Source organism: Hypomesus nipponensis, chromosome 14 (assembly GCF_054491055.1).
Source record: "Hypomesus nipponensis isolate SF chromosome 14, ASM5449105v1, whole genome shotgun sequence".
In the NCBI taxonomy this organism is placed as follows: domain Eukaryota; kingdom Metazoa; phylum Chordata; class Actinopteri; order Osmeriformes; family Osmeridae; genus Hypomesus; species Hypomesus nipponensis.
In genome coordinates this window covers 6,976,557-6,989,742 of record NC_140374.1, presented here as the reverse complement: position 1 = coordinate 6,989,742, position 13,186 = coordinate 6,976,557, and the positions used below count along the sequence as shown (strand labels likewise).

The window sequence follows — 13,186 nt, the reverse complement described above, 5'->3', positions numbered from 1 at the left end:
TGGATTTTGGCAAATGTTAAACCATGTTAACATTTGCGTTGCTGTCCCAGCATCAACCTATCCCTCGATACAGCAGCAGCATAAAGGGCAGCCTCTCCATTCAACTAATTCGCTCATAAAATTCAGCACCATTTCTTCAAAACAGGCTTGGAGATGAGATACTTTCACTGCAGAATGAGGCCAATAACGCCTATTGAAATTAATCTGAATAATACAAAAACGTTTTTTAAAGATTTGTGTCAGGGTCAGAAAGAAGGAACCAGCCGAGTCTGACAGTTGCTTCATGGATAAGAGGATAAGAACGCTAGCGCCGTGACCAGATTTTGAGCGGGACCACATGATGAAACACAAGCTTTGAGATCCACAACTTCAAACCGTTAAAACTCGCTCTTTATGTCATGTTTCGTTTGTTTGAAACTTCCACAGATGCGCATTTGTCGTTTCACTTCAACAAACAACAAAATATAATAATAGTAGGCCTAATGACACTATGAATGTTTGACTATTGAATGCCAAAAATTATAATGATTAATAATGGCAATAATAGCAGTGCAATGATAACCATGCTCTAGGCTTCTACCAAAAAAGAAAATTATGGATGTGGAGCTGGGAAGTTTTTATGTACTGAAAGTCTATACTGAAATTTTTCGATAGAATTGTGTTAAAGCTAAAGAAAAAAAAAAATCCTTAAATGTCGCTAGAAAAATGGACGGATTTAAAACGAGGCTGTGGCGAAGCTCTTCATTCTCAGCGGTCAACCATTCAAACTCTAATCTAGCGACATTATCCTGTAAGGTGCTCAAATGAATTTAATAGATTCTTTTTACAGAAGTCCTCTATTCAGAGCAAACGTTGTTTGAATCTTTTAGAAATAGCCTTTTAATTAGCTCGAATGTGTTGCCATCACTATCACAGTGAAAGCTACACCAAAGAGTGGTCAGTATGCAAAATTGATGACTACACTCTCTCTTTGTCGAGAGGACATTGTCCACCGCTTGCTTATGAAGTCTAATCCAATCATAAATTACTCCCCTAGACCAATCAGAAGGCTCAGAATTTCCCCTGAAAGAAACTCACGTCGAGAACTTTGTTGAACTTCATTGTTTGGCTGTCAGTTTCAAAAGGGCTTTGCTAACGGCCCCGCTATAAAAACCCTTCTTCTAAAGTCGAGCACCAGTGAGTTATTTTCCCTTGGATCATAGGAGAAGAAAACTTTAGTGAGAGAGAGAACTTTCATACTTTCCCCTCACCCACCCAAACCTGAGCAATGATGTTCCCCAGCGCACTCGCGCCACCTGCAATGTACCCAGGGACTCTGTCTCTACCCCAGTCACTCCAGTCAGCATTTGCCGCTCATTCGAGCTTTCTAATGGAAGACCTGCTGCGGATCAGCCGGCCGGTGAGCTACATGCACCGGACAGTTCCTTTTCACAGCGTGTCGCCTTCAGTGACAGGAATCACCACGCTCACGAGCGGCCGCACTGACATGGCTGTCATTTCTTCGCAGACAAGGGCGAGTTCTCCTCAGACCTCAGTTTCCACGCACAGCGACCCCAACTATCTAAAGTTTGGAGTTAACGCCATCCTAGCACCATCCAGACACGGTAAGAACATTCAAATGCCGTGTCGTTTCTATTATTCATCATCTGTTAACTGAAAACCCTCGAGTCACTGTCTGAAGCCTGTGTTAACGTATCCCATTGACTGTGCGTAATTACGCACACGATTTTCCATAACGTTGACATTTTACGAATAATTCTGAGAACACATGCATGTATGGACGGACATACGTCATAATACATATAATTTATGTTTACTTAAAAATTTTATTCACAGCATCCTCCTCCCCATCCTTGCACGGCCTTCACTCCAAAGCTTTCCCTCTACCGTATTTTGACGGGTCGTTTCATCCCTTCGTCAGAGCATCGTATTTTCCAGGTAAATGCACAAAACTGAAATCACCCTTGTGCATTTATGTAAAAGATCCGTGGTTAATGTCAATCTTGAGGACGGTTAATGTCAGTCTTGAGGACGGTTTGAGATTACTTCTGTGAATCCCAAAGGGGGGAACACAAGCATTGGTTCAGAGGTTGGAAGTGGTAGAACATCGTGGAATCAGTCTCGCCAATTTGATGCCCTATTTAGCAGAGCCAGTGACTGCTGACATTTTGCACCAGTTCCCCTAATCTACAAATTAGCCGGAATTGTCATGGTCCAAATTTGAGGCGGATCCCTGCTCACAAGGAAGCTGCTGGCGGCTCTTCATCGCCTCTTTTTCCCACCGAGCCAGTGCACTTAGCTACTGATAGCTAACAAAGCTTTCAGCACCGTGACCAATCGGTCGGCTCCCTTCGGGCAGCCACACACAGACCCAGCGTTGACTTAACCATGCTGCTGATAGGCATTTACTAGTCATGGACTAATTCCCCATTAGGGCCCTATTCACTATTTTGAATATTCTCACAAGACCACATAGAGTGGTATGCATGTTTATGGATAGTTCTGTTGTGTGGAATCTATACGCGTACAATGGATAAAGTAGTCTGTAGACAGGGGTTCAAATTAGTCTAGACCCGATATGTATACCTACCAATAGGCCTACGCAATGTAAATCCAAAGTATACTGTTTTGTAATGAAAATAGACAAAGTTATGAGCTATGTAGGTCCTTTCACGTCCCCAGGACAGCTAGGCCTGAAACTACCTCTTAAACATGTGAAACCATCACAACTTCGAGGTCATCGAATAAAACTGGTGTGAGAGCGAGAAATGTCTTTACATCAGTATTCTCCGAATGATCTTGGCATGCAGTTGTGTTTAGTTTGAAAATGTATTTGTCCTTTGTTGCAGTAATATATGGTTTTAGCGGCCTGTCCTCAGCCTTTTCCAGTTAGTTCATTACTACACAATTACCGTTCACGCCGCATTAGCTCTTCTATCTTCCACCGGAGCTTTCGAAAGGAACACTATGCCTTCTTACCATACCAATGCTCGAAGGAACCAAGAAATGTGCTAATTAGTTCATTCTTGCCAATTCACTTGAACGGACTGCTTTTAAGAACTTCAGAACAACAAAACAACTGTCAATATTTATACACTTCCTGAGACTTTGCTTTCTACAACCTAGGAATGTTACAGTGCCCTTTTGTATGTTAGGTTTCCACTGATGGGACTTGTATTTGCTATGGTGGAATGACGATGTATTTTATTTATTCACAGCATCATCTTCTGTTGTACCTATTCCTGGAACGTTCTCATGGCCGTTGGCTGCCAGGGGCAAGCCGAGAAGAGGGATGCTTCGACGAGCAGTCTTCTCTGACGTGCAGCGGAAAGCCTTGGAGAAAATGTTTCAAAAACAGAAATACATCAGCAAACCTGACAGAAAGAAACTGGCCGCCAAATTAGGTCTCAAAGATTCACAGGTGAGAATAAAAAATAAGTTCACACGCTGGTCAATTTTGTAGGTTAGTTGAAGTGAAACTATAGTCAGTAACATGCAGGCTAAGGCAGCCTATATTTGATTGGCCACTTATGAGTTGCGTTTGTTCAAAATGCACAACATTGATCAATGATTGCATGAAATTAATCCTTTTGTTTTGTATCATTTTTAAAAGGTAAAAATATGGTTTCAAAACCGAAGAATGAAGTGGCGCAATTCCAAAGAGAGAGAATTGCTGTCATCCGGAGGGAGTCGGGAACAAACGCTGCCCACCAAACTGAACCCCCATCCGGACCTCAGTGACGTCGCCAAGAAGTCGTGTGAGGAAGAGGTGGAAGCTTACAGACGGGACAGTCCGCGCGCTTCTTTCTGCCACTCTCCGTCCGACCGCGACCACTTGAACAGCGTAGAGTCGCATCTTTCCTCGCCCTCCATTTCTAGCAAGCACTCGGACTTTTCAGAATCGGAGGACGAAGAAATTACCGTGTCTTAGTTGTGAATAGATTACTTATGATAACACGTATTTTAATAGTTAAACAATGTGAACATAAATGACGCGATACACAAGTGTAACTTCTTATCCTTGTAACTTTAAACACCATTTCAGTTGCATCTGTCTTGCTGATATAGGCCTACCCCGGTGGTTGTTTTAAGGGATTCACTCCTTGAAGTAAATTAGCTGTATTTTCTCAGCCCTTTGTAACTTGCTAAAATATTTTAAGGGAAATCTTTATACCAAGAGTATTATTATCACTGACTATACAATTAGATTGAATACTTTAAAAAGACTATATAGATGCTAGATGTATATAAAAACACATATTTTATTCGTATGTCTTGTATGAATATTTGTACTCCGAGTATATTTTTCTACATAAATGTATCCAAATGTATAATAAATGTCAAGCTGATTATAAGTGAATAAATGAATGAAATAATATTTAAACTTTCTTGACTCGCATCAAAGTGAAAAATATCAAAATCATGGATCGGTAATTGACAAACGCATCAATGACTACTGTGTTATTCATTATAAGGTCAGATTCATTCACAAAGTTTCTTCATTTAGGAAACCTATACATTGACAAGGAATAACAACTTAAAAGAGATGGAAACTGTACATTGATTACAAATACTATTTCTGCTAGAAAATGTAATTGAAACATGGAATAGATCTAATCTTTACAAAATTAAAATGTACATGAGCAAAATTCACATATTAAAGACTAATCATAGATTATCAACAACTGGATGATGGAAATATCTCACCTTTCACCTACACATTGTAATATACAAACTCTGGTAAAAAACAAACAAAACATCAACACCCACACACAAACACACATTTCTATTTCTTCTTGCATCAACCACATACTCTAGCACTGAAAACACACCCACCTAATTATTTACAGATCAGTTCACAGGCTGACCTACAGGAAAACACATCTTGGCATCAATAACTTGAAAAAGTACCATAAACACTCCAGTCTTTTTGGCATCAGTCTAAAGTTCTAGAATGCATGTTGCATAGAATTCTGTTCTAAGAACACTGAGTCTGCGTAGCAGGAACATAAGGACTGGGGGGCAAGCCCATGGGGGGGGGGGGGGGGGGGGGGGTTACCTAACATCTGCCTAAGCCTCTGAGAGAACCCTCCATGCTATGAGGAAAGAAAGCCTTGGTCACTCGACCTACAGCAACACACCAGATCTCATTAGCACTTGATGCTAATGAACACAGCTGCTAACTCCCCTGAGTGTCTCCCTGGACATGCAAGCTATCAGGGGCAGCTTAGGCCCAGGGTGGACCTCTCTCTCTGGCCCAGCATGGAGTTCTCCCTGGCCCAGAGGTGGACCTCTCCAATGGGCCTAATTGGATTATCCTCAGCACCCTTGATTTGAATCTACACTGGAGCTGTGATATAGATGTCAGTTGCTGGAATACCAGCAAAAACAGAAAGAGAGATACTACACACAGCAATTCTGCAACCTCTGGGAAGACCATGAGGTTCCATTGTAAACTCAGTTCTCTATTAGGTATGTGTTCCCAGCACAGTGCAGCAGGATTCTTCTCTCTCAGTCCTTGTGCTACACACAGTCAGAAGACATCTTCCCTGCCCTGCTGGACAGTTGACACACAAACTAATGAAACACTGAAGCAGAGATGTCAATGAGTCACTGACATTGTCTGCCTAGACCCTTCCTCTTCTCTCACTCCCCGGGAGCACCATTGAAGCAACAAGGAACATCTCTCAGCTAGCCTGGGAACCTGATAACAACCAAAACTCACAGCTTCTGAAACATGTCAGTCTATAGCTGTAGTGCACGTTTGCTGCAGCTATCCCCTGGTGTTAGTGCAGGCAACCTCTGGTATATGAGCAAGGCCTCGTTGAGAAGGACCCAGAGAAGTGTGTTTCTCCTGGGATGATCAGCACCTACTGGGGATCCCCCATGCAGATTTGATTGAATCCTCAGTATAGATTGCTACATTTACATAATATGTTATAGTTTTTGAGACAATATGTGCACGATTATCCAGTATTTCATGTCTTGGATTTAAATCTCAGACTGTTTGTCTTTTAGACTTCTCATAAGGTGCACTCGATTAAGTTTATTCAGTTCAGGGATAGCAGTGTAATAGTAAGTGTACAGATTGAGCCTTATCAAGAACACCTCTGTATTTAACCCTAAAATGCTGCTACTATGTCAGCAAGAGGGATTAATCCACCAATCACAACGAAGACTCCAGAGAAGGGTCCAGCTGTGGGTCATCATGGTGATTGTTGCTATTGGAGTCGGAGTCATAGCTCTGTGGCCCAGAGCTGTGTGCCGCCTCCTTCAGCCTCATCAGCATGTTCATCTGGAGGGAGGAGTTAGGGGTCAGGGAATCCATAGTTACCTTCAACTTTATAGGACCTCATGGTAGGATACCTGGGTTTACTGACTAGATGTTGACACAGGTTTACTGATCTGAACTGATAAGATTAAAATCTGGGTGTACTGATCTGGACAGACTAGATGTAGACCTGGGTGGACTGATCAGGACAGACTAACCAGTGGGTCTGTGTCCTTGTCTCCCTGGGGGCTCTGCATGCTGGGGCATCCGTCGCTTGAGAGGGCATATCCATCGAAGCCCACATCCTGTGGCCGCAGCTGGAGCAGGGGGGGGCAGGCCTGCTGTTGGGGGCTGGAGCTCCAGGGGAATGTCTCCATCACCCACTGGGAGGGGTCCTCCCACCCTGTCCTTCGGCCAAACAGCTGGGGGAAGGTCAGACACACCTGCCTGGTTAGGAACCATTTACTCTAGACTGTATACATCTGGAAGTGAGACAGGCCGGGTTAGAAAACACCTACACTAGACTGGATACATCTGGAGGTAAGACAGACCAACTAGTCAAGATATGTACATTTTACAGAAGAGCTTTCAGTTTGGTTAGCATAGTTAGCATCTACATGCCCTTTGGAATGTGGAATGTCTGGGTACCTGCAGTCCCTCTCTGACTGCCTCCAGCATGTAGGGGATGATGGAGTAGTTCCACAGGTCTGTGAACCACACTCTAGACCCTCCCACATCCATGGGACAGGACAGAAAAAGGCGGGGCCCTGGTGATGAAGACAAACCACATTGTATTATACTGTATAGAGAGGATAGAAAGAGGAGTAGGGGGAAGGGGAGTTGAAGAGAGGCGAGGAGAGGAGAGGAGAGGAGAGGGAGGGAGGGAGGGAAAATGATCCTCACCAATTGTGACATCAGAGGAGCTGTGTGTCTCTAGGAAGTGGTTGAGGTGAAGCCATACTCTGGGGATCCACTCTATGATCTTCACCAGCTCGCCGTTTCGCACACGACTGTTTATCTCCATCTCCAGCAGCTTCCTGCGCAGGAATCGCCCCAGGAAACCCTTTACTGGTTCTGTGTGATTGGCACACAGCACCCACCTGACAGGAACAAACAAAATAAGAGATTTTAATTTCCTGTCAAAGCACACCTGTTTAGGGTGTAAGTAGCTACTGCCCTCTTGTGGAGGACATTTATTTTAAACGTAAGGAAAATAGATAACTATATAGTTGATATGTAAACATACCCAGTCAGGTACCCAGAAATGTATCCATTAAACATTTAATCTGAGTAGAGCTGTCTCTACCTGAAGTTGTGATGAAGCTGCAGGTTAGGAGTGGCAGAAGAAGTCTGGTTCATCGTTCCAATTATGAAAGGACTGTGAAAAATGTTTTAATACTTTTTATTAATATGTGTGACAGTGTATGTGTGTACTTGAGTGATGTGTGTGTGTGTATATACGTGTATGTGAGATGTTGTGTGTCTTCAGACTGACCAGGGCTGGTGTTTGCTGCTCAGGAGCCCATTGAAGAGCTCCCCCAGAGATGGAATGTGGTGAAGGTTGTCCAGGATGACCACCAGGGGCCTGTCAAGCTGCTGGCTCCTGCTGTTACAATGCTCTGCCAGGTTACACAGGTACTGGCGCAGTTCCTGCACACACACAGGGATGACAGACACACATACATACAAGGATGCACAAACACACAAATGGTCAGTCAGAATCCATAAAATACAGGAGGTAATTTCGGCTAGACATATGACTGTTGCCAGACCTTGCTAGACTTGTGATCAACGTTGAACGTGGCGATCAGCCCATCCTTGACCTCTTGCCCCTCCCTCTGGATCATGTGCTCAGCCAATCGGATGGCCAAGAAGCTCTTGCCGGTACCGCTGGGCCCTGATAAGATGATCCTGCGGTGCTCCTGCAGCTGGGACACGTAGCGTTGCATGATGGGACGTGGGATCAGAGTCTCAAACACCAGGCTGTCCTCGCTGTGCACACACACACCTACAGGAGGCAACACAGCGCACACTGCCTCACATACACATCTCAAATCCAGAGAGAGAGGGAGAAAAGGGAAAGAGAGAAAAAGAAAAAAGATAGACAGAGAATGAATGAATGAAAGAAAGAAAGAAAGAGAGAGAGACAGAGAGAGAGAGAGAGAGAGAGAGAGAGAGAGAGAGAGAGAGAGAGAGAGAAAGAAAGAAAGAAAGAAAGAAAGAAAGAAAGAAAGAAAGAAAGAAAGAAAGAAAGAAAGAGAGGGATCAAGAAAGCGAGATAGGAATACAGAGAGTCAGAGAGATGGAGACCAGTTCCGCCTGTGTACCTTTGAGAGACACGGTGATGGTGTCACTCTCCCCCACCAGGTACCCACAAGGCAGCAGTTCTGGGGTGTCGGTGCCGCTGGTCCTCTGGACTTCTCCGATGCTGTAGCCCAGAACACTGTCTGAGCCCAGACCCAGCTGGCCCGCCGGGTCAACATTGATGATGTACTCCTGGGTTGACCAATCAGACAGCAGATATGGGGGGAAAGGGAGTGGTTTAGAGACTGGTAGTTTGTCATGAGATAATCTGGACCAAATCAGAACTACTATCATTTGCAGATTGAAACAATTATGTTTGGATTGTATTCGTGTACAGAGCTAAGTTAGTTGGACCAGATGGTGTTGTTTAGGGTCAGTAACAACATATAGTGAGTTGGACTCGCTGGTGTGTGTTTTGTTCAGTACCAGTATAGAGTGAGTTGGACTTGTTGGACTAGCTGGTTTGAAACAGTACCTTGAAGAGGCGTCGAACCACTCCATCTAGAACGTCCCATTTGGTCTTCCCACTGACGCCTATGCAACCAATCAGGAACTGGCGATGCCTGCCCTCCTGCCAATCAGATTACAAGATGACTGATCAGGGTTTCCTGTACTACACACCATTTTACACACTAAAGGAAGTCAGAAAGGGGCAGGGCTGCTGTGTGGTCTGTATACCTCTCTCCACGTGGCATCCTGGTCCAAACTGACCACCACCTTAACGTGTCTCCCCTCCTTCCTGGAGGAGCCCTCCCCATTGTCCTCCAGCAGCATGTCTGGGAGGGGGGACCAGGGGTGTGAACACACATACACTGATACACCCACTTACAAACACACACAGTCACACAGACACATTTACCTGTAGGCATGCACACACCCACGCACATCCTCACACACACATACTCACCCAGGCTGGTGGACTCCGTGAGGCTGAGGCTGTGCTGTGATTGGTTGTTTAAGGGCAAGACTATGGCGGCCTGAGAGGGACCTGAGGAGCCCTGACTGTCAGTCTTCAAACGCTCATTCTCCTGCTGCAGCCTCTCCATCTCCACCTGGACACACGCACACACATGTACACACATGCACACACACATACACACAGACACCCACGCAAGAACAACACGCAAAGAAGTACACAAGCAAGCATGCACACACAGACAATATCAGTCAGATCAAACGCTCTCAAGATAACTTTTTAAGCCTCTTATCTACTACTTTATGTAGTCAAAGTGATTTAATTAACGCCACTTTAATCTACAACTTATGGATGACACTGAGACACAGTGGTACTTTTTACTTTACATTGCTAATGCAAAGAAATGACATGCATCAAACCGATTCTGCATGGTTGGTGTTGTTATGTTGTCATGTTGTGGTCATGTATGGCCTGGTTATACAGGTGGTTGTGGTCATTCTCAGGTATGTGTTACCTGCATGCGGTTCATGGACTCCCGGAGCTGGTCCAGCTGGTGGGCAGAGCTGAGAGCTTCCAGACGGATGTCTGTTAGCTTCATCTCTTTCTCCCTCAGCTCACTACGCAGTTGCATTACCATCTCTGCCTCACTGTCCACACTCTCTGAGATCCTACACACACATGAACACACACAAACACACAGACACATGCAGGCCCACACACACACACACACAAACACACACACACACACACACGCACACATACACAACCTCTGAATGTCTTGAACTGTATCAGCACATTATTAGTGTAAATCAGAGAGGCACCAGGCTCAGCACCATGGTAGCCTGCAAAGTGAGTAAGGTGGATATTAGATCTTAGGTACTGGACCAGGGAGTGGAAAGGCTCAGTCAGTTATGGGTGATTAAACTGCAGTCACTAGGAGCTAAAAAAACATTAGTCATGCATCTCCATCATTAACATTTTCACATTTCAAACATTGAGGATTGGGTTAGTGGTATTTCCTCACTAAGCAATTGCATCGTTTTTTGGCATTGGGAATCCAGTGATTTTATATGTTGTTACTTAGAGACATAATTGATCCAGTTAATCAGATGTCTAAGCTCTCCATTACCCTGCCAGAGAGCTCATCCTCAACAGGCCTTTGTTGCTGCCCCAGCCTCGCCCACTAGTGGGCAGCAAAAACAGATAGGGGCTGCACAGCACACGCATAGATGGACAAGAGAGGAAATATTTAGCAAAAACTGTCAGAACACTTAGCATTTATTGAGTCTTTAACCACCTAGTAAACTGGGCTTATGGTGTTGTGTTGCAATGTGGTGTGGCGTTTTGTGGTGTAGGATGAATAATGAGGCACAGAGTTGTTGCTTGTTGTGTGGTGTATTGTGAGGTGTTACATTGTATTGTGAGGTAGTGTTTAAGAAGTAGTGTTTATGTGGTAGTGTGGTGTATTGGAAGGTATAGCATTGCGTGATATGGAGTGATTCTTACAGAGAGTTGGAGAGTGAGGTCCTGAGGGCAGGGGTGGAGGAGGTGGAGGCATGGTAGGGCAGCTTGGGGGAGGAGGGCAGGGAGGAGTCTAGAATCTCCTCCATGTCTGAGTGAGATGAGGCAGACTTGGGAGACTTCTTCTTCCCAAAGGCCTGCTTGAACGAGCTACGGAGCTGCAGACACGGAGAGAAAGAGAGAGAGAGAAATGAAGAATAAAAGTAACAGAAAAACCTTACAAGACCTAACATGTCACTAAGAAACACAACAATTAAAATTGATCTAAAAACGCCAGCTGTCTAGAAGCACACAATGGCAAAGACGGGACCACACAGACATCAGGGTCCACAGACACCCGTCTGAGGATAGGTGCAGCCTTACCTTATAAACCTTCAAGAGCACAGGGAGAGGGAAACATGCTACACTGGTCACACAGAAGCTTTACTTCACGCTCAGCACAACATAACCGGTTTCTGTAGACCTTAAACACACTACCAGCTACATACTTGGAATAACACCACAATACCACAGATGGATGTATACAACTTCACTGAATTTGACTGACTGAACAACTATTCAACATACAAAAGTTCTCTTTTGTTTGGGAAACCAAGGATTAGCCTACGCGGTCCTCTAGTGAACACACAGGGAGGTACTCTAGCAACAACAGGATTGAGAGATAAACTGGACAGTCTGCTCCTTACATAGTCATCTTTCACCTTTCCTCCTGCGCACGTAACAGCCTTATCAAAAAAAAGATTGACAATTGACTTAATTTTCCTTTAAATCCTACACAGGCAGAAAGACAACAAGGTAGACAGGCGGGAAGGTGTGTAGACAGGCAGGCAATGTAAAGGAACAAAGTAGGCCTATGCTATTAGGACCGACAGAATCATTGATGGATGCTGGAAAGTCGGAAGGCAACCTGACAAATGGACAGAAATGCAGCAAGACAGGCAGCATATTGATGGATTGATCGATGGATGGAGTTACAAACAAATGGAAGTCTGGTTGGATGGAGTGATAGAGGGATATCTGGATGGAGTGATAAAAGGATGGATCGAGTAATGGAGGGATATTTGGATGGATGGAGTGATAGAGGAATATCTGGATGGAGTGATGGAGTGATAAAAGGTGACACGGTCCAGTCAAAAGGGCTCTTGACGGCATTCCATATTGTCCACTAGAAGCTGAAAAGTTTATTCTTGTTTACCTAAGCTGCAGTTGAGTTGGGCGTCATGCGTGATTTCCTTGATTTGTATCATGGTGAAGCTGGTCTATTCCTAGGCTATTCATGCTAGTGCGGTGGTACTAACTGTAATGTTTTGCATGTAGGCTGTTTGTTTGAACAGTTTACAATCCCATCCCCCCTTCTAATCAAGTAGTGAATTGGCAGATTTGGTTTTGAGTCAAGTATAATGTTTCACAAGTAGGCTAGTTGTGTCAACTTTCAAGTAGGCCTATGCGTTCTCTGTGTTCGGCATACATTTTTGTCATACATTCGTTTTGGCCTACATCCACGGACTAAATAGAATAGCTTATCTCGGGCAATGCACTGAGCACAGTCTCAGTATAAATTATACTTAGTTTGACCTGGTAAACCGTGATTACATTTTTCAGCCTGTTTTCGGAAGATGACATTTGCACCAACAAATTAACACATAACTTGAACCATAATTGGGCCAGGTACAGTGCAATGTGGTCAGTACAAAAATACTGTGTGTTAAAACATATCTAAAACAAGTCAAGAAAGCAGGATCTGGTATTTGATCGAGTGCAAATATTGTTTTCTTTTTCTTTTCTTCACTGCGGTGAAATAACCAGCGTTCGACGTTCTAATGATTAACACAAAACAATCACGCCTCTCTTAAAGATGCTGTAAAGCAAATTTCAAAAAATCATTTTCAGTTCTGCTTTACAGCATCTTTAAGGCATGAAAAGATATAACATATTTGAAGCCGAAAATCTTTGCTTGAGCTATCCAGGTTTATCAACATTCAGATACGCGTATCTTCTTCAACTATTCATATTTCAATGTATGACACAACATTTGAAAGCTTACAATCTGCACAGTTTCGCAATCTGTAAAAAATAAGAATTTACGTTGGCCGACAACCACCCCTTTTCACCAGACCAGGTCATGGATACAGGAGGGATATCTGGATCGATGGAGTGATATAAGGATGGATGGA

At 44.0% G+C, this 13,186-nt stretch overlaps 2 protein-coding genes across 2 annotated transcripts in view; one reads left to right on the top strand and one right to left on the bottom strand.

Annotated features, from left to right (window-relative positions):
- The first annotated feature begins 1,022 nt into the window (after positions 1-1,022).
- Positions 1,023-4,151, top strand: dbx1b (developing brain homeobox 1b). Its single transcript, XM_084672036.1, has 4 exons — positions 1,023-1,604; positions 1,837-1,938; positions 3,219-3,421; positions 3,614-4,151. The coding sequence occupies exons 1-4, from the start codon at positions 1,268-1,270 to the stop codon at positions 3,929-3,931; spliced, it is 960 nt and encodes a 319-aa protein (XP_084528162.1). The 5' UTR covers positions 1,023-1,267; the 3' UTR covers positions 3,932-4,151.
- Positions 4,152-5,056: 905 nt separating this feature from the next.
- nav2b (neuron navigator 2b) overlaps positions 5,057-13,186 on the bottom strand; it is a 49,633-nt gene continuing 41,503 nt past the window's right edge. The window contains exons 27-39 of the mRNA XM_084671744.1: positions 10,998-11,170; positions 10,006-10,159; positions 9,483-9,627; positions 9,254-9,351; positions 9,051-9,146; positions 8,599-8,767; positions 8,044-8,279; positions 7,767-7,921; positions 7,578-7,649; positions 7,175-7,371; positions 6,920-7,038; positions 6,490-6,693; positions 5,057-6,295 (exon numbers count right to left, since the gene is read on the bottom strand). Coding sequence (XP_084527870.1) covers positions 6,167-6,295; positions 6,490-6,693; positions 6,920-7,038; positions 7,175-7,371; positions 7,578-7,649; positions 7,767-7,921; positions 8,044-8,279; positions 8,599-8,767; positions 9,051-9,146; positions 9,254-9,351; positions 9,483-9,627; positions 10,006-10,159; positions 10,998-11,170 — 1,947 coding nt within the window. The 3' untranslated portion in view covers positions 5,057-6,166. The remainder of the gene's footprint in view (positions 6,296-6,489; positions 6,694-6,919; positions 7,039-7,174; positions 7,372-7,577; positions 7,650-7,766; positions 7,922-8,043; positions 8,280-8,598; positions 8,768-9,050; positions 9,147-9,253; positions 9,352-9,482; positions 9,628-10,005; positions 10,160-10,997; positions 11,171-13,186) is intronic.